At 45.7% G+C, this 21,540-nt stretch overlaps 1 protein-coding gene across 3 annotated transcripts in view; it reads right to left on the bottom strand.

Annotated features, from left to right (window-relative positions):
* PUS10 (pseudouridine synthase 10) overlaps positions 1 to 21,540 on the bottom strand; it is a 67,374-nt gene that overhangs the window by 9,949 nt on the left and 35,885 nt on the right. For all 3 annotated transcript variants that reach the window (XM_084799558.1, XM_084799559.1, XM_084799560.1), the window contains 10 exons: positions 20,420 to 20,531; positions 17,513 to 17,574; positions 17,024 to 17,073; positions 15,788 to 15,848; positions 13,636 to 13,721; positions 12,469 to 12,594; positions 6,639 to 6,695; positions 5,674 to 5,750; positions 4,970 to 5,025; positions 3,799 to 3,916 (listed from right to left, as the gene is read on the bottom strand). In XM_084799558.1, coding sequence (XP_084655684.1) covers positions 3,799 to 3,916; positions 4,970 to 5,025; positions 5,674 to 5,750; positions 6,639 to 6,695; positions 12,469 to 12,594; positions 13,636 to 13,721; positions 15,788 to 15,848; positions 17,024 to 17,073; positions 17,513 to 17,574; positions 20,420 to 20,531 — 805 coding nt within the window. The remainder of the gene's footprint in view (positions 1 to 3,798; positions 3,917 to 4,969; positions 5,026 to 5,673; positions 5,751 to 6,638; positions 6,696 to 12,468; positions 12,595 to 13,635; positions 13,722 to 15,787; positions 15,849 to 17,023; positions 17,074 to 17,512; positions 17,575 to 20,419; positions 20,532 to 21,540) is intronic.

Here is a 21,540-nt window from a genome sequence, read left to right as displayed (position 1 = left end):
AAATATAAGCAACTATGTAGTGAGAACTCCTCTCCCGCCTTCTCCTACTTCAAGGCAGGGCTGACTGAGCTGGCCACCAGAGCCACCAGAGCCACCAGAGCCACCAGAGCTGTTCCCAACAGCACTCACTCATCAGTGCGCAGGCCCGGCCCTGTGCCCTTTTTAGTCTGCTTTTTAGACCACAAAAGGAAACCATTACACCTACTTTTAGCACTGTTCTGTTATCCCACACTGAATTTTCAGATACACACACCACGACACACATGCGCGCACGCGCGTGTGCACACACACACACACACACACACACACACACAGTGTGGTTTTTCCTTAGAAGTAGGCTACCCTTTAAAAAGAGGAGACCAGCAGTGAACCTGCAGTGTTGCAGTGGTCCTTTTCTCAGAATAGAGAACTAGCTCAGCTTTATCTTTACCCCAATGGGAATTTTATAAATCTTAAAAGTGTTACTAGAAACCAGTCATGCCCAGCAGTGTACCTGGGAGTGGCCTCTGACTACTTACAATGTCTCTATAAAATCACCGTTCTGTGTTGTTTTTTAATTAGATCTATGGTAACGCTCAAAATACTCTTTTTTTTGTTTTGTTTTTTTTCACAGTGCTGGGAATCATCTCCAGGGCCTTGCACCAAATAGGCAAACTGTCACTGAGCTTTAATCTATTTTTAATGGATTTATTTTTCAGTGAGCCTCAATGCCAGCCCCTAAATCTGTTGTTTTTAATGATTTAAAAAAAAAAACAGCATTCTAAATGATTCATACATCTACATTTTTTGGTGGGTTTTTGGTTTGGTTATTTTGTTTTGTTTTTGATTTTGTTTTATACACTTTGTTTTTGTTTTATACACAGGAACTCACTCTATAAAGCAGGCTGGCCTAGAACTCAGAGATCTGTCTGCCTCTGCCTCCTGAGTGCTGTGATTAAAGGTGTGCCCCATTATACCCATGTGGTTTATAGTCTATGAAGGACTATATGACTTTATGTCTGTATTGTATCTACTTATCTGGAGCCACGGCTCATTTAACACAGTGCTTGCAAAGCATGTGTGATGCCCCTGGGCTCAATCTCCAACACAGCATAAAAACCAGGCATGGTGACACAGACCTGTAAGCCAGCACCCGGGAGGTGGATGTAGGAAGATTGAGAAGTTCAGCACCCGTGTTGGCTACACAGTCAGTCTGGGCAATGAGACAACCTGGCTCAGTTATAAAGGAACAAAAACAAAAAGTCCCCATCTCTCTGACAGCCTAGGCGGCAAGAGCCAAGCACAAAGCCTGTGAAGGCGGCAGGCGGCTCTAGGTGGACAAAGGCTGTGTGCTTTCCCTGGAGCACTTAAGGCCGTCGCTTTGCTTTTGTCTCATGAGTCGGACTCAGACACCATATGTTTTTCTCCAGCATTTTTGATATGTACAGACACACAGCAACCCACAGTAAGTGAAATCATACCTTGCTTCTCATTTTCTTTTTTTTCTTTTTCTTTCTTTTTTTTTTTTTTTTTTTTTTTTGGTTTTTCGAGACAGGGTTTCTCTGTGTAGCCTTGGCTGTCCTGGACTCACTTTATAGACCATGCTGGCCTCAAACTCACAACGATCCACCTGCCTCTGCCTCCCAAGTGCTGGGATTAAAGGTGTGCGCCACCATGGCTGGCCTGATTTTATTTTTAACAGCTACAAGATGCTTGTTCACTCTGCCACTAGTTTTTGTTTGCTTGCTTCGTCTCTGTAGCCCAGATTGGTCCTGAACCCACACCCTTTATGTGCTGTCCAGCGAATGTCACTTTCTCTCCAGCCTTGATGCTGTTGATCATGCCACTGTGAGCAAAGCCAGTAAGCCATCTCCCATGCACATCGTACACAGGAGTCCTGCCCTGCCCTGCCCTGTCACAGAGGGTGCACTGGGCACGCCAGTGCGGCTCTTCCTGCTTACAGTCACTGCCCTGTTGCCTTCCAAGTCTGAAGCCCTCAATATCTGCTGCCAGTGCCCGTCACCCCCTCCTCCTCCAGCTAGACCCACTGTCTGCTCTGCTGGCTTAAGAGGGTAGAGTGAGGTCATATATTACTTTGTCCTGAAGGTGGAGAAGCATTCCAAGTGATTCTTGGACATTTGGAGTTGTTCTTTTTTCAGACAACTCTTCAGACCCTTTATCCATTTTTTAAAATCTATTGGATATTACACTTTTCATGACTAACTATAAATCCTATTTATGGAAACTTTTGCCATATGATTTCTTTTCTCCATAGTCCCCCCCACACACACACACGTATGTGCGCACAGTACATCTAAATGTGCTGAAATCACAAGGTGTCACCCTCTAGTTATTCTTCCTGCTTTCCCCTTAGCACTTAGGACAACATTTTCCCTATGCCGGTAAATATCACTCTAAATATTTTGGCTCTTTGAGATAGGGTTTTGCTGTACAGCCTAGGCTGCCTCACACTTGTGATCTTCTTGCCTTGATCTTCTGAGCCACCAAACCCAGCTCTGCCACAAAACTGGAAAAGTATGGGTAGTAAAACTCCATTATACAGGTAAACCCTCTCTCTCTCCCTCTCCTTCCCTCTCTCCCCCCCCCCCTTCTCTCTGTGTATGAAACTAGTGTCCTTTGGTAGGCCAGCTGCACTGCTACAAAATCCTGCCCATTTAAATAGCATCAATAACTTACATACATTTTTGTGTTCATTTATGCTCATTCAATCCTTGCATTTGAAGTAAATTCGCATTCTCTCCCTCTTCCCCCTCTCTCACTCTCTTCCCCCCTAAACCCCCATCTCTCTCCCTCTACCCGCTTCTCCCTCCCTCCATCCCCACCCCGTATGCACAGGACAATAGGACAGAAGGTGCACGGGTGTCCTGCTCTAGCGCTCTCTGACTCACTCCCTTCAGACAGGGCAGCCAGCAAGTCTCAGTGCTCCTCCGCCGCCGCTGCCGCCGCCTCCCACAGCCCTAGGGTTACAGGCATGCATGCCCATGCCTCATTCTAACATGGGAGCTGAGATCAGACTCAGGCTCTCATGGTGCACAGTAAAGGTGCTCTCACCCACTGTGACTATCTTTACAGCAGAGAGATGAGGCCTATTCTACAGAACAGGCAGGTCCTCTACAGAGCCATGCTCACAAAGTACATTTGCTTCATACCATTATTGCATTTTACCAATTCATATATGTAATCTTAGTATCAACTCTGTTAAATGTTTGATTTTATATTTAAGTTTTACAGATAACTAACTGTAAGAGCATTACTGAGTATTTTCTATGTAGTTGATAACATCAGAAATGCTTTGTATAACTGAACTAATTTAGTCTTTCTAAACTAATTTTACAGATGAAGCACACAGAAGTTAAGGAACTTGTCCAAAGTTGCACAATTAAGAAGTGCAGACCCAAAGCCGGGCATGGTGGCACACGCCTGTAATCCCAGCACTCGGGAGGCAGAGACAGGTGGATTGCTGTGAGTTCAAGGCCAGCCTGGTCTACAAAGTGACTCCAGGACAGCCAAGGCTAATACAGAGAGAGCTTGTCTCAAAAACAAAAACAAAAACAAAAAATAAAAAAATAAGAAGTGCAGACCCCAGGCGTCTGTTTTCAGAGCCAGCAATACTGGTTCTCCAGAGCTGGACAGACATCCAATCACTGGGCTAGTGAGCAGGAAAGCCCGGATTTGAACACAGGTCACACCGACCTCAAAGCCTAGGCTCTACGGCTTGCCGGGAATAAACTAGAAGACAAAGAGCTTTTCCACATGCAGAAGAAAAGTGAAACAACCCAAAAGCCGCATGAGAAGCACCTTCAGGTCGTTGAGGAAGCCAATGTCTTCCTTCTGTATGGCTTTATTGGTCCATATCAAGGCACTGTAGGTCTTGGTCTTTTCTTCTTCACCTTCCTTCATGTGCCCTATTGCCTCTCTAAACGAAAGTAACCAAAGAGAGGTTGAGTGAACACATAAAATACACATGAACCCTGCCCCAAATCTGATGCTTACAACAGCTCGGCTGAGGTCTAGCCTGCATACACTTCCCCATTTAAAGGGCACACCCTGTGACTTTCACTGCTTACGGAGCTGCGCATCTGGCATAGTCTACCCCATGGCACTCCTCCTGCCCCAGGAAGGCTCTCCATGCCTTCCCCCAAGCCCACGCCGATCTGTCACTATTTGACTTTCTGTCATTACCATTTCCCTCAACAGTCAGGTCCAGCCACACGCCAGGAACCGAACCCGTGTCCTCTGCAAGAGCAGCAGGTGCTCTCTTGGTTTTTTAACCTGTGCTCTTTTTTTTTTTTAGTCAAACTTTTTTCATACTATTTATAGAATTCACTACTATTTGCAGTCTCAGGTGTCCACTACAAGTCCTGCGACACCCAAAGATAGGAAGGGACAACGATTTCACACAGTGATTTTCTACAGACAGACAAGTAGCATCTACCACTTCCTGTCTTGGCCCAGCAGCTAGTAGAATTACAGGGCTGCGCTACCACTGGCTACTTCTGCTTTGTGAAAGCACTGCTCTGTCCATACACGTGTGACCTTCGGTTGATGTATCCGTTCATTTCTATTGTTATGTCATATCTGGAAGTAGAAGTGCGAGGTCACTGGTCGTCTCACACGTGAGTTTTTGAGAGACCGTCACTGTGCCATTCAAAGCGGCCATGCCGAGGCGGTTCCTCAGTGTCCTCGCCAGCACTTGTGACTTCCTTTTTCTGCTAACAGCCATCCAGAAAGGGCTCGCTGTGGCTCTCTGACTTGCACAGTCCTAGTGTAAGGTGCTGGGCTCTGTTTCGTGTTCATGGACTACTCACGCCTGCATCCTCCTTGGAGAATGCCTGCTTAATCGTTTCCTGTTTTATTAGTTGTTAGATATTTTTTTCTTTTTAATGTAACTCTGTATGCAATTCCCTTACCAAATACATGATCTATGGCGACTTCCCTTTTGAAATCTCTCCAGCACATCCATCCTTACCTGGTAACAAGCTGCAAGTCCCGTACTTGGATTTTGTCCGACGATTTATTAATTTTCTGCAGTAACAGAGAAAGAAAAACAATGATCAACTCTAGCGCAGTCATGGTGCTGCAGGAACACAACACTTCTGTGCCACAGGCGTGGCGGGGCTGTGTCGCGGGTGTGGTGGGGCTGTGGCACGGGCGTGGCGGGGCTGTGTCGCGGGCGTGGTGGGGCTGTGGCACGGGCGTGACGGGGCTGTGGCGCGGGCATGGCGGGGCTGTGGCGCGGGCGTGGCGGGGCTGTGTCGCGGGCGTGGCGGGGCTGTGGCACGGGCGTGGTGGGGCTGTGTCGCGGGCGTGGCGGGGCTGTGGCACGGGCGTGGTGGGGCTGTGGCGCGGGCGTGGCGGGGCTGTGGCGCGGGCGTGGCGGGGCTGTGGCGCGGGCGTGGCTGTGCCACAGGCGTGGCGGGGCTGTGGCGCGGGCGTGGTGGGACTGTGTCGCGGGCGTGGCGGGGCTGTGTCGCGGGCGTGGCGGGGCTGTGTCGCGGGCGTGGCGGGGCTGTGTCGCGGGCGTGGCGGGGCTGTGGCGCGGGCGTGGTGGGGCTGTGGCGCGGGCGTGGCTGTGGCGTGGGCGTGGCAGGGCTGTGGCGCGGGCGTGGTGGGGCTGTGGCGCGGGCGTGGCGTGGCTGTGGCGCGGGCGTGGCGGGGCTGTGGCGCCGTTACCTGCTGGAGCTCCTTGATTTCTTGCGGAGTGAACCGCACTCTGTGAGGATTCAGCAGCTCCACCGCAAAGGGCCTTCCTAGCAGCGCGCGCCCCGTCAGGAAACAGACGAGTTGAGAGAGTTAGCATTTGGGCTTAGGAGGTGTGAGACACCGGGTGAACTCTAGAGGGCTGACGGTTTACTGACATGACTACATCGGGCGGGGAGGGACGAACGTGCGAAAAGAATAAAGGGGCTTCTGGGGGCCTAGAGCAGGAAGGCTGCTGAGCCCCATATCGGCAGTGTGTGAAAAAGACTGCGATCCCAGAGGTCCTCGCACAGGCCTGTGCTAATTACAAATAAAACTTAAATAGCCACTAAGTTGGTTACACTAATGGACCTGTCACCGTGAGCAGTGGCCAGACATAATGAAGGTGAGATGCACTCTCCCAGTTAATCTTCTAGTGACATGGAAAAACTGTGACCCACAGGAGGAACCAGGAACATCTGACAGCTCAGGACTAACTTTCCTCCTCCTCCTCCCTATACCTCAACAACATAAAATAAGAGAGCGATGAAGGCTAAACGAGCAGAATCACTTTCAAATAAAGAAACCGGTAACCTCTGCGATGCTCTTTGTTTGTTTTCTGAAACAGGCTCCATCTCCACTGCCCTGGCCATCCCGGGACGCACAGAGATCCGCCTGCCTCTGCCTCCCTCGTCCACTGCCCTGCCCGGCCCTGAGAAGCTCTTAAATGGAGTGACTAATAAACCTGGAGGGGTGCACATACAAGACATCACAACTTGCAGGCTGTGGTAAGGAAGCCTTGGAGGAAGGGGCCCTGTTCACACAACTCATAGTCTGCAAAGGCAGCTGCGTACTGCACAAGGCGCCCTCCGGGGCGGGAGGAGCCTGGTCCTCCCTTGCCTCTAAGTGGCTGCGGTAAGCAAGCCGGTTCTCATCAGCTGGTGCCGACGCCGTCTTACCATTCCCTAATGTTCTCACATCGACATCTTCTCTTCCAGAGGATGAGAAATTAAAACCTGCAAGGAACGGAACAAGAGAAAAAGATGAAAGACAGCAGCCTGGTGTTCTTTGTTCCAATCCCTGACAGAAACCCCACTGAAGGCCTGCATCACGGGAGGGGCCTCACTGGCTAACAAGCACCACATCTCTAATCACCATCTTGGCTAAAAGTAGTAACGGTGGTAATAAATACTACCCATTATTATCACGTGCTGGGGTAAAACTATATACACATCACTAATTCTTATTATAGGTTCATGAAGCATTAAATATGAACATTAAGCTCTATAAATCTAAGTAATATTCTGAGGGTCAAACAATCCAATAGCAGAGCTATGTATTTCTGACATGAAAGCCAAGTTTATGCAGCATCTGTATTCCATCTCATGGAAAGCCAAGGCTGGAAGGAAGGCCCCACCTCCCTGGCCACTGGCTTAGGGAAAACTTTGTCTTTTTTTCCTTCAAGAAAGCAAGCACAGCCAGGTGAGGTGGTGCACACCTTTAATCTCAGCACTCGAGAGGCACAGGCAGGTGGATCACTGTGATTTTGAGGCCAGCCTGAGCTACAAAGAGAGTTCCAGGACAGCCAGGGCAATTACACAGAGAACCCCTGTCTCAAAAAACCAAAACAACAACAACCCTTCCCCCCCCCACACAAAAAAAAACAAAAAAGAAAGCAAGCACAATACCAAGAGCCATCATGTTAAAATTAAACTCTATGGAGAAAACATGACCTTGAAATAGCAAATTAATTATGTAACCAAACCCGATATGGAGCCATGTTAAAACCAATGAACAATCCAAAATGAGTTTATTATCACAGACCAAACGCTGGAAATGTGAGACAGGGAAAAGGGTTTAACAGGTCTATATAATACGGCTCATAGGTACAGATCAAATGGAAAACTTCATCACCACAGCCAACACCACCTCGGCAGGCGTTACTCCAGATTGCCACTGGCACTATCTCCACTTTCCTTGTAAGGAAGGTGAGACAGGCAGGATGAATGCCTTGCCAAAAGTCACATCAGATTAAGAAACACATCTGGTAGTAAGGCGCTCTGACACCGGAACCAATTTCACTTAACCACCAGGCTACACTGGAGCACTGAGACACACAAGCACAGGGGCTCCGCCAGGCTGAGAAGGGCTGGCAGGCCTTGGGAAGCCTCAGCAGTCTCTACAATGATGAAATTTAAGGGCTCTGAACAAAGGGGTGGAAGACCAGCTGAGACTGGTTCACACAGGCACTGGCATAGTCATTCGGGATGTCTACCACAGCACCGCACCGCAGCGCACCACACCGTGCTTGACGTTAGAGACAAAGGCAACCTCACCCTCAGTTACCACTTATGGAGAATTACACACTGTAATGTAGACACAGGGCAGGAAACAAATGCAAGAACATCCTTGCACACATATTCCCACGAGCAATATTTACTATTGTGTTCCTGCGTATATGTGTGTGCTGCGTGCGTGCGTATGGGTATGTGCCATGGTGTACGTGCGGAGGTCAGAGGACAATCTGTAGAGTCTTCTCCTTCTACCGTGTGGAACCTGGGAATTAAACTCAGGCCGTCAATCTTAGCAGCAAATGCCTTTAGCCTCTGAGCTGTGTCATCAACTCCTTTTTAGAAAATGTTTCAAACCTGAAATCTCAGAAAACAGCTTGAACCCTAGAGTAAATCATTTATAGGAAAAAAAATAAACCTTAAAACTTTAAACCTTTCTTAAGTATATAATAAAGAATAAATAGCTGGGCGGGGGGATTCTTTAGTACTAGAAATATATACTTAAAACCTACTTTTCTAAACTTGAATTGTGCCTTGCCTTGTCCCCTAAATCTATAGGTTTTTAAAGCATCTCCTCAAAGGACAGGATATGTCAAAAACAAAATGAAGAGCAAGGGTCGTCAGCTATGCAGTAGCTCGCAGACCCAGGTCAGACGCAGATCATTGAAGGCTTGAATGGCCCCAGGATGCCACAACCCATGGCTTGGACTCTACCCTGAACCTGATCATGCTCACAGGGAACTGGCGCAACAAACACTCTATTCAGTAAATAAAGTAGTAAATGTAGTATTAGGGGGAAACTTCTAAAATTCATTGATCTTGAGAGTGCGTCAAAACCTACTAGTCATGAATTACAGAACTAGCTAATACGTAGCAGGGTGGGCCAGTTCAAAGCAACTGAGAGACAAGTTTTCTCTTTCTTCCCTAGGAGGTAGAACAGCTGGGTTTGAAACAAGGCCGCTCCCATCCAACACTGGTTTGTTTCATACAGCTGGCAACCTCATCTTCCCAGAGCCCTCAGATATGAACGACTGGTGGGAAACAACAAGTCGCCCCCTGAGAAACACGGCTGGAAAATGATGCTATCAGTCAGGGATTCTGAACAAGCTTGCATTCCCCCTCCCGCCTCCCTCCCCTACCTTCCTCCCACACTCCCCCCACTTCCTCACCCCCCAACCTCCCAAACACACACACACACACACACACACACACACACACACACACATACACACACACAGGAACAGGACTGCTGTTTCTCAGCTAGCTTTTAATCAATTTCTCAGTGAGCACATTGAACATAAATGTTTTTTTGTTGTTTTGAGACCGGGTCTCACTGTGTAGCTCTGGCTGTCGTGGAACTTGCTATGTCGACCGGGCTGTCCTGGAACGCGTAGAGATCGGACTGCCGTTGCCTCCTGAGTATTGGGGTGAAGTTATGTGCCACCCACCACATTTGGCCAGTTTTTGTTTGTTTGTTTGTTTGTTTGTTTGTTTGTTCTTTGAGACAGAGCCCAGACTGGCCTCAAACTCATTATTTAGTAAAAGTGATCTTAAACTTCTGGGTCTCCTGTCTCCACCATCCAAGTACTGGGGTTGCAGGCCTGTGCCGCCATGCACAACTTACTGGTGCCGGAATTGATCCCAAGGCAACTGAGCTACAGCCTCAACCTCACGGTTCAATTTCTTTTCAGCTAAGGGACAATATTGTCCTTGTCAAGTGGAAAATGACAAAATAAATAAATTACCTTTATGAAAACCTTAAGGGGGAGTTTCTGAGCCTCCAACAACCATGGAACCCTGAAGAAGCTAGGGGCTTCTTTGGGACCTAAACAGTCCAAAACGAAGATCCCAGAATCCCTATAGAAAGGAAGTCAGGCTCTACCCCCTCCCAAATTTTTGAGCAAGACTTCTTTACTTTTTTTGCTGTTGTTGATGCAGCGCTGTGAACCAAAGCCAGAACCTAGTGTACAGAGTGACATCATTAGTCCAAGAGATGTTTTTATGCTGAGCTTATTTTCAAGTCTTCAGAACCCATGTCTTATGAAAAAAATAGCAGTTTGTAAATATTAAGTAAGTAAAAGTTCATAACAATACCACAAAGTCTTTTTTCCAAAAAAAGAAAGAAAGAAAAGGAAAATACTAGTGTTCTAGATTCCTTTTTTCTCCATTCAGAAATAATCTATGGCCTCTAGGGAAACAGCTGAGTCACCAAGTGTCTCCTGCGTAAATAAGCAGGAGGCCCCTACTTCCCAGACTCAGCACCTCTGGGAGTACCAGGAGCCCAGGCGGGAGTTTGGTTGCTAGCACTCACATCAGGTGGCTCACCAACACCCAGAACTCCAGCTCCAGGAGACCCAACACTCCTCAGCTATGGTCACAGTGCTCATGTGCACATACCCACACTCACACACACACACACACACACATATACACACACACAAACGTGTGTATATATATACACATATACACATATATAATACACACACACATATACACACACACATATATATACACAGACACACACTCACATACATACATACACACATATATATAACCACACACACACACACATACATAATTTTAAAAATGAAAGTGTGACAACAGACACCTGTAATCTCATACTTGGTAGGTATGGTGAGTGTGGGCAGATGCCTGGAGTTCACTAGCCAATCTGGTGAGCACCAGGTTCACCAGATTTGCCAGTCTCAAAGTGAGGTGTAAAGCAATTGAGGGAGACGCCTGTACTGGCTGTTTTTGTGTGTCATCTTGACACAGGCTAGAGTCATCAGAGAGGAAGAAGCCTCGGTTGAGGTCCAGATGTAAGGCATTTTCTCAATTAGTGATCAATGGGGGAAGGCCCGGCCCACTGTGTGTGGTGCCACACCTGAGCTGGTGTCCTGGGTTCCATAAGAAAGCAGGCTGATAGCCAGGCGTGGTGGCGCACGCCTTTAATCCCAGCACTCAGGAGGCAGAGGCAGGCGGATCATTGTGAGTTCAAGGCCAGCCTGGTCTATACATCGAGTCCAGGACAGCCAAGACTACACAGAGAAACCCTGTCTGGGGTGGAAAAAAGCCAAAAAAAAAAGATTTACTAGCCGGGTGGTGGTGGTACACGCCTTCAATCCCAGCACTTGGGAAGCAGAGGCAGGCGGATTGATGTGAGTTCGAGGCCAGCCTGGTCTACAGGGAGTTCAGGACAGCCAAGGCTAAACAGAGAAACCCTGTCTCAAAAAACCAGAAAAAGAAAGAAGAAGAAGGAGGAGGAGGAGGAGGAGGAGGAGGAGGAGGAGGAGGAGGGGGAAAAGAAAAGAAGAAAGCAGGCTGTGCAAGCCAGTGAGCAGCACCCTCCGTGGCCTCTGCATCAGCTCCTGCCTCCAGGTTCCTGCCCTGTTTGAGTTCCTGTCCTGACTTCCTCCAGTGGTGGATATGAAGTTGTTTTGGTCATGACGTTTTCATTGCAGCAATAGAATCCCTAACTAGGACAACACCCAACACTGACCTCTGGCCTCTACATGCACACATACACAGAAGAAAACCATCTGTATAAGCTTTAAAGAGCAGGCGGGGTACTGAAGAGCGGGGTGCACTGCTCTTGCAGAGGACCTGAGCCCAGTTCTCAGCACCCACAGCCCTGTGACTCAGCCCCAGGGGAGCCACTGCCACCTACACGCATGTGCAAGTGCCAACACGTAAGAGCAAAGATACTAGAACACATAATAAAGGCGGAGCCTACCCATACGGCAGGCAATCATCATGAGAGAGATGTGGTCCCAAGTGTTTCTTCCTAAGAAGTCAGAGGGCTAGAAGGACAGCCATTGCTCACCTAGACCTCCACCTGACTTTGCAGCATGTCCCCAAAGCTTCTCAGAGGGAAAGGCGGTGCCTGGCTGATCCACAAGCGGACCCCACTCCCAACACTGCATTGCCCACCACCTTCGTTTTTTCTTTACGGTTGAGGCCTTTCCTTCGTATCTATTCCTATGTAAAATCACAAGACTGTCCACTGCCTTCGACTTACAGGCCTGCTGAGACCAGGGAAACATACGCTTCCCCAGACCTGACTCATCCCACAAGCCTGCCTCATTAGCGCCTGGAAAATGAAACCGCAGCACACTCCAAAAACCTCCGTAAGGTGGCTGCTCTTGGCCTCCTTTCTCTAGACCTGAGCTTCATCCCGCGGCACTCTGTAGCTTCAGTGGCTAACTAGCCCTGAGCAAGCACTGACAGAAGAGCTCCCCAAGATGCTTAGCCGAGGCTTGCCAAGGGTAGGGCTTAGTGCAGCCTTGGTTGTTTCTGAGTTTCCCAGGAAAGCAGTCACTGAGAAAGCGGCCATGCTTCGCTATTGCACTGCAATCTAGCCCTCTGCATGCTATCAGTGCCTGTTCTGGGGAAGCCAGGAGCCAAGGAGCCCAGGCTGGGTGTGACTAACAGAAGAGAGAAATGGTCCCAGAGCCTCTAGGAGTCTGCTCCTCAGACATGCGGTTTGTGAAACACTTACTCTCTGCTTGGAATTCTGCCAACAGATGATCCGAAATCAACTCCTCCACTGAAGAGTCCATCTTCCTCTCTCCATCAATTATCCAAGGAGTTTGGGGGAGGTTTCTGGAGTACTTATTGTATCTGCCTGCCAAGGGAATATCAGGTAGGTGGATGGCTGCTGTGCTCAGTGTATGAGGATAGGAGGGAAGTAACAACTACTTAGTACGTTTGATAGTCTATTGGGTAGAAAAGGAGGCCTAGCCTTTAACTGAGAAACAGTCTAACTGGGGAAGCCATCACATAAACATGGAGACAATTAAGTAAGATTTAAAGTTACAATAGAATAGACAGCTTAGAAACAGTGTATCAGGTGACTGGAATGATTTGATCATTTGACTTACAGGATATTGTGAAACAAAACAAAGGTCATTTTTTAAAAAACTTGTTTTTACAGATAATTAATAATAACTTAAATATAATGGTCATTAGTGATGATGTATCATTATAGAGAACTAAATTTGTGAGAATTTGTAAGTTAAAATAACAAACACCCCCTGCCTTATGAATAAAGCTTCCAAAAAGAAAAAGAAAAAAGAAAGAAAGAAAGAAAGAAAGAAAGAAAGAAAAAGGAAAAAGAAAAAAGCAGCTGCTGACACCTGAGGAGTCAAGACTAAAGAGCAACTTCATTTAAGCTTTTACTATGAAGCAACTACAACTTTTTTTAAAAAGATTTATTTATTTGTGTACGTATATGAGTGCTCTATCTTCATGTACACCTGCAGGCCAGAAGAGGGCATCAGATCTCATTATAGATGGTTGTGAGCCACATGTGGTTGCTGGGAATTGAACTCAGGACCTCTGCAAGAGCAGGCAATGCTCTTAACCTCTGAGACATCTCTCCAGCCCCCACAACTACAACTTTTAAAACAAAACAAAAACCTGCTGGCTCTATGCCAATTAGGGAAGCCAGTACAACATTTTCTTTTTCTCTGGATAAATAAAGCCGAGTGTTTAGTCACAGAGAGGACAGTGAAATTAGTTTTTAACTTTGTTCTCCATGTTACTGAACACCCTCTGCATCACGGGCTTTCTCTTGCTCAGCTTCAGGCCTCCTTACACCTGCCCACAGGAAGAGAGGGAAGTTCAGGAAGGGTCCCTGTGTGTATGTTCTGGAGGAGATATTTACCAGCAACGAAAACAGCACCATGAGTACATTCGATTTCAGAGACAGTGCATACAGTCTTCGGTGAGTTTGGAGGACAAGGAAATAGCCTGCAAATCAAAAAGGATGCTATGGACACTAATATTTGAGACAGGTATTGCACAGCTTAGCTGAGTCACCACTGCCTGACAACTCAGAACTCGAGCCTCAAGGACTATACTTGAAGTTCTGCAGCAAAAGGGTTCTTCCGGCCATTACTATTCAAATTTTACTGTTTTGTTTTAAAGGTTTACTTATTCTTATTTTATGTGAATGGATATTTTGCCTGCATGTGTGCAATGCCTATGAAGGCCCGAAATGGTCACGGGGTCTTGGGAATTGAACCTGGGTCCTCTGAAAGGTCAGCCTGTGCTGCTAATCACGAAGCCATCTCTCAGTCCCTATGTTCTGCTTATTTTGAGTCCCACCTGCATCCCAGGTTGGTCTGGAACTCACTATGTTGCACAGTCTGGCCATAATGCATTTACCCCAGCCTCTCGGGGACTAGGATTACAGGCCTAAACTACCATATCTATCAGCTGGAGAGCACCACTTCTCTTTAAGATTTACTTTTATTTTTATTAGTTTATGTGTATACCTCTTTTGCCTGCAAGTACATCTGTGCACCAGATGTGTGCCTGCTGCTGAGGAGGCAGTGAATTTCCAACATAGGTGCTGGGAATCGAACCCACATCCTCTGCAACAACATGTACTCTTAACCACTGAGACAACACTCCAGCCCTAAACACTTCTAACACAGAGAAATGGCACTAAGCCAAGTGGGGCTTTGATGTTGCCCTTCACAGTCAGGGGACCTGTCTTGCCCAGTGCTAACTTCTAACAGCCTTCAGGTTTCTGGGGGAAACCCACAGACACAAAGCAGAAGCCCCTCCGGGCTCTTCAGCCATTTTGCTGTACCTGGTCACTTGCTGCTGGCTTCATTACCCCTAAGTTGCTTGAATAAAACTGTAGTGGGTAACTGCTCCCGCTAAGTTACTTACTTACTTATCTGGAAGTAAGTAAAATCTGTAAGTGGCCAGGGGCCACTTATCTGTAAGTAAGTAAATTCTGATTTAACCCCACACAGGTGGCTTGGAATTTTTCTATGATTTCCTAAGATGCCTTAACAATGAAACCATTTAGAAACCTGGGAACTGGTATGTATCTGAAGTATCCTTTTTAGCTCTAACTTTCTGTGTATGAGCGTCTCACCTGCATGTACCTGCCTAGTGTCTGCAAAGGCCAGAAGAGAGCATCAGATTCCCTGGGTTAGAGCTGGTTTGTGAACTGCTGTGTGGGTGCTGGAACCGGGCACAGTCCACTTCTCAAGCCTCTAGATAAAGTACTCTTTACTTTTTAAAGTATAATGAAAATATATCCAACATGAGACTCTTTTTTTTTTTAGTCCACAAACAATAAGAAACCCTCATTATAATATCTGTTTGATATTTAGTCAAGGATCTTCTAGAAGTAAAACTACGGTAATTAGGTTTTTTTTTAAAGCACTGATAATTAAAATTAAAGTTTATTGCATTTCTACATATTTTAACAATTTATATTTTTGAAAATAGCACTGATGCCAAAAGAAACTAATACAGCTAAGATCCCAACCGTGGACTAGAGAACAGCTATGAAGCCAGGCTCCCTTGCTCCCTAGCCAGTGCTTTTTCTGTCCTAGTGAGGGCACCCCCAAGACACCCCCAAGCCTCCTGGTTTCTTTAGAGATGGCCACACTAGAAAGTATCAGGTTTGGAGTGTAACAGGAATAGCGCTAGGGCCAGGGGCCACTAAATTTCTCAGTTGAGAACTTAATTCCTTTTTTGGAAATCAATATCCTCTTCTCAAAATCAAAAGTTTGGGTTTTGACCGTAGAGACTGAACCCAGGCCTCAACTCCACCAGGTAAAAGCTATACCATGGAGTCACACTCCGGCCCCCTCTTCTATAAGGCTGGGAAGTTAGTCGACTCAGATGTTAATTTGATAAATGTTTCTAAATGCTACACATGTCAAGTCCTGTACCAGGGACAGGTTAGGAGAGGGACTAAGATGCGTACAGCCTGAGCGAGAGCCAGGCTAGCACCTCCAACCGCCTCATGTTTCTAAACATGCACTTCGCCTCCTTACCTCTATACTTACGTAAGGAAATCTTCTTCTTTTATTTTATTCAAAGCTTTCAAAACTGCCATTCTGGTGAAAACTGACTAGATAGGGTGAAATGAAAAGACATTTTATCAAGACAAGAACTGAAACACAGTTCATTAGAGGAATGGTATCATCCCACATATTTAATATCAAGAAATACTTCATAGTCCCAAGAAAGCAAGTCAAGCTGAAGTGCTCCTGGTCAGTGTGTGACTGGCGTGCCTCTCCAGGCCTTCCCTTCAGGCTGTCCTTAATGAAAGCAGCGGGGCAGGTCAGGGCGTGAGGAAGGCAGAAGCCATAGTGCCTGTGTTCACCTCACTCTCTCCCTTGTACAAGACGCCACGCCAGATCTTCCTTCCCAAAATCTTTTGTTAGGGTCTGTTTTCCCAGCACGGGGGGAAGTGACCAAGGTATCACCAAGAAGCTGGACCACTGCTGTGATGGGCCTCGTCACGTGGTTAATTGTGGGCTGGGCCACTGCTGTGATGGGCCTCGTCACGTGGTTAATTGTGGGCTGGGCCACTGCTGTGATGGGCCTCGTCACGTGGTTAATTGTGGGCGGAAGGCAGAAGTTTAGGGGTTAGAGCGCTTTTGACTGATGGGCCATTCCCATGGAAGCTTAAAGGGCAAGACTGCTGAGGAAATGTGGTAAGTACAGGCCGGGCTCGGGAGGTGTCGGGGTCCCAGGGCAGCAACGCTGACTGTGGGCCACTCGGGATAATTCCTCAAGAGAGATAGACAAGCTTCCTGCCTAGCACTGGGACAACAGGAAAGGCATCTTGAGGGCAAAATCCCACCCACTGGAGGTTCCATCAAATTCTGAAGGAAGTAAGCCTAAATCAATGGGGTTCTTGGCTCCTTGAAAGTAACTGCCAACGGAAGTGCTTCCCCAGGGTCGGCACACAGAAGCTGATACAAGCGTGGGCTGCGGAGCCAGGCTGCACCCTGGGCTAGCAGCACATCCACAGGGTACTGTTTTTGTGGGTACCGAAGATGCACGGTTAGAGGTCATGGAGGGCTGCTGGGCAGAGGCTGGGCAATGTGTGGCAGTATTGGAATCCCACAGAGGACCCTGGTGGCTACAAGCTCCAGGCCATCTCAGAAACCCAGAAGGCAAAAATAAATACATAAGATAACAATACATTGACCAAATGGAAATATTTAAAGATCATCTCTTGCCACATTCCCAGTGTATATTCACTTTGTTGATAATGTCAGAAGTAAATATACTTGCCTGTTTGTTTTTGGCAGGTTTGAAACAATCTGGGCAAACTTCACCTCTGAAATAAAATTCAAGTTAAGATAATAGTTTAGCCAGGCGGTGGCACACACCTTTAATCCCAGCACTTGGGAGGCAGAGGCAAGTGGATCACTGAGTTCAAGGCCAGCCTAGTCTACATAGTGAGTTCTGGCTAAAGAGTGAGACCTTGTCTCAAAATAAAAAGAAGAAGAAAAATGTTAAATTAGTTTATATTAGGTGAACATAATTCAAATATATTTTATATACTTATATTTACACATCTTATATATTATATATAAGTGTGTGTACATTTGTGAGCTGTATAAATTCCCCTCAGGAGTCTCTATAAAAGAACACCTTTTAAATCTAAGACATGACAACTTCTAAAATAGTTACAAGAAAGAGAAAATACTATCTTCATGAAAAAGAAAAGCACTAAAAAATTTACATGATTGACACTTTGTTACCAGGCGACTTACAGGAAGTGGCAGTCCTCAACTGTTTCCGGGTGGGCAAAAACCACACTCACTTCAAACAAGCTCTAAAAAGGACAAAGACAGTTTTTAAATGAGCAAGAAGAAACTAACAGCTAGGAGCTTATGATGGAAACAGGTCAACTCCCGAAGGCTGGCTCAGAAAAGCTGCAAGGACACTAGGAATTCCAGGGCTCTGAGACCTGCCTGTCTGCTCCGGAAGAGACGAGCTTCTTCCATAGTAACCAATGAGACCACGGAACTCTTAAAATAAGGGTGTTGGGGTTTTTGTTTTTTTGTTTTGTTTTGTTTTCTTATAAGATTGTAATGTAATTCAACATTTTTAAAAAAATCTTATTTTTCTTCCATCCAAACCTCCCCAGATACCCCTCCCCTAAAATAAGTTTTAAATCAACTTGTGTCAGTGCTGGACCAATGCACACATTAGAAAGAAAGTGAATAAGAAATCAGGAAGCTGGAAACAGATAACTCAAAGGCCAAAGAACTTTGTGCCCCTATTGACCAATTATTAGCAGGACAAAAACATTTTGTTCAAATCTTTAAGAATTCTGGATGAAGCTCTCTTCAACCCCCCCCCCCCCCGTGTGTGTGTGTGTGTGTGTGTGTGTGTGTGTGTGTGTGTGTGTGTGTGATTGTGTACATGCGGGTGCATGTACATGTGTGGATGTGTACGTGGAGGCTAGAGGGTAACCTCGGATATCTTTTTCAGTTCCTCACCACCTTACTTTCTGAGATGGGGACCTCTCACTGAAACAGTCCCTCAGCAGTTAGCCGAGGTTGGCCAGCCAGCCAGCTCTGGAGAGGGGCCTCTGCTTGGCTCTTCTGTGCTATTGGCCATCCTCACTCAGATGCAAACGTTTGTGCAGCAAACACCAAATGCACCATGTCCCCAGCTTTCAAACTTCATCATAAAGTATCCAAATTTAAAATTTTTAAAAAAACGTTCTTAAATTTTTGTTTTTCAAAAGTGATACTTCCAAATTATGAAATAAATCAAATACAAGACGGTTTTCCAATCCCATCCCACCAGCGTGGAGCCATAAGCTGTTCAGTATGTTTCTCACTCGCCATTTCTATTAGAACTTTTGGAAAGCTGTCTTGTTACACTTACTTCACGTGGACATTAAGTTATAGAAAATAGTCCTGTTATTTAAAAAATGGCTGCAACAAGCATTTTTGTATGTGACTAATTCCATGCTCTCCATATCCACCACTAGCCTCTGCAGAGAATATCCAAGATTTGATCCTGAGGAAAAAGTTACAGCTGCCACATGCCACCTGTCCTTTCAGAGTTCTCACTACACTAAGCTCACCAGGTCTTTACCAAGCGCAGTTTGCGAAAGTCACAGTAACAAATGGCTTCAGTTCTGCTCCATCCTAATCTACATTATAAAAATAAAATGAACCAAGTATTTTCTATTAAAGAAAACCCGCTGAAATCTACTCACATCATTAGGTCTTTTGTTTCTCACTTTCTGTTCTCTGACTCAGTATGTAAATTTTAAACTTCAAAACTGAACTCTGAGTTAAGAACCATTTACATTAATGACTTCTCTAAATTCCAAAGTACTTTCATTACCTCGTTTCCTTTTCAGGCCATCTGTGAGGTAGTTTTATTCTACCTCACAGCAGTCTCAGTGTTCAGTTTAGAGGGCTTACCCTGCGGTTGTAGCACTTAGGAGAGGGGCAAACCACACTACACATAAGTTAATTTAAAGGGCCTGTTTTTTACCGGAATATAGAGTATGTGATTTAGAATTATTTAAAAACCTAATTAGCTTTAGAAGATAGAGCTGGGATTTTACTTGTAGGGATGTATCTAACTCTCGGGGACCCTCCCTCAGGCAATAAGCCATGAGCCTACATTACTGAAGTCTAGTTTCTGATAAGCTGGGTGCCTGCCCTGTGTTTACTCAGGGACACTGGGTGAGCTCTCCCCGGATATTCAGCCCACTCCCAGGACTGAGGCCAGATCATCTCTAGAATTGGAAAAGTGTCCAGATGCCCCAGTTTCAAAAGCAGTCTCTGCCTAGAAACAGACCTCAAATACTTCCAGAATTAAGTCAATTTTCTGTCTATGTATGTGGCTTTTTTTATTAATTTTTTTATTTTTTACATATGTCTATGTATTTGAAAGCAAGATTAACCACAGATAAAGCAAAATTAAATAGCCCAGTGTTGAATCAATACTTGCTTAACTTAAAAAAAAAAAAGTAAGTGAGTTAGAGAGATGGCTCAGCGGTTAAAAGCACTGACTGCTCTTCTAGAGGTACTGAGTTGATGCCCTCTTTTGGCCTGCAGGTGTACATGCAGGCAGAGCTCTGTATACATAATAAATACATAAATCTAAAAAAAAAAGTATGTGTGTCTGTGTGCCTATGTGTTTGTGTGTCTGTGTCTGTGTGTGTGTGTGTGTGTGTGTGTGTGTGTAAGAGAGAGAGAGAGAGAGAGAGAGAGAGAGAGAGAGAGAGAGAGAGAGATGGAGGGAGGGAGAGTGGGGACAACCAGTGCTAACAGGTGGGTGTCAATGATTAAACTCAAGTGATGAGGTTTTGTGACAAGCACCTTTATCACTGAGCCATCTTGCTGGCTCCTTGCCCAGTTTTTAATACACTGCTTTGTCTTTCCAGCTAAACTACAAATACATCAGGTAGAGTTACTTCTAGCCTTTTAAGAGCAATATGGTCACATTATTTCTTATCTTCCTCAGTGTCTTGGATCACAAAGGAAAAAACAAACACATAAAAGGCCTTAACATCAATGTAGATCCAATGAACATTTAAAACCTTCAGAGGCCCGCATAAACGGGGTGCTTTTGGCTAACCACGTCTCAAGCATAGAACCAAGTGAAACTGGTGCTAACCCGGAGATCAAGAGTGCGTTGTCTGATACCTTTCCATCAGTGGGAACTCCCAGTTCCTCTGAAAATAGGGGCTGAGTTATCCACTTGTAGGCTTCTTTCAGCTGGATGACATCACTTCTTCCTAGAGACAGGCTCTGCTTCCTGAATAACACAAGAACTAACTCAGGGACATGAAAGACTTTACTGTTCATGTCCAAGAAAAGAATGTATGCAATTATTTTAACACAACGAGTGCCTACTATGTGTCAGGCACTATTTTAACACAGTGAGTGCCCACTATGTGTCAGGGGCTATTTTAACACAATGAGTGCCCACTATGTGTCAGGGGCTATTTTAACACAGTGAGTGCCCACTATGTGTCAGGCTCTATTTTATATAGTGGACAGAGCATCAGATAACCCAGACAAAAATCTCTCACCTATATTCTAGACCTATATTCTACTGAGCAAAGAACTAGCGTTTTTAGTGGCATGTGAGCCGATTTTTGAAGATTCGATGACAAAAGCACATTAATTTATTTCCCTGAGTTGGAACAGCCAGATTACAAGATTCATACATTCTGGAAAAGTCAAGAAAGATGAAGGTTTATTGCTTGGAAATGACAAAACTCTCTATTACAGTATTGTATCCATGTTACAAATGTTTCTATCTCTTCTCTTGCTGAAAGTGGGGCTTACTGATAGGAAATCAAAGTAAAAGCTGTACTCTCCCCGCCCCCTTACTGCTTAAGAGGAAACATTAAGTCCTGAACTATCAACATCCTAAATTGTTCACTTGTGTGCTATTAGTTAAATAAAAACCTCACATTCCCCTAAACCCCACTCATGAGCCAACATACTGGTCTTGATAAATGTCCATTATGAGAGCTAGCTTTACCATGTAGCCTACAATTGTAGTAAAAGGAACTGAGGAAATAATGCATAGCACAGTGTTACAAAAATCTGTTCTACTTTGCTGAGAATTCCTCCAAGATATTACTATAAAACTAACAGTCTGCATCATCCAAGTAATTAAAATAGCAAACACCCTGACGGCAGTTATAGGGCTGCTTGAAACAACAAACAGACAAATCCAATCTTGAGTCATCCCTTCTGTTTGTTTTTATTGTTGGTTTTCTGAGGCAGGGTTTCTCTGTGTAGCCCTGGCTGTC

Source organism: Acomys minous (genome assembly GCF_964271855.1).
Source record: "Acomys minous genome assembly, chromosome: 10".
In the NCBI taxonomy this organism is placed as follows: domain Eukaryota; kingdom Metazoa; phylum Chordata; class Mammalia; order Rodentia; family Muridae; genus Acomys; species Acomys minous.
The sequence above is the reverse complement of the archived record's forward strand: the minus strand, read 5'-3'. Positions and strand labels throughout refer to the sequence as shown.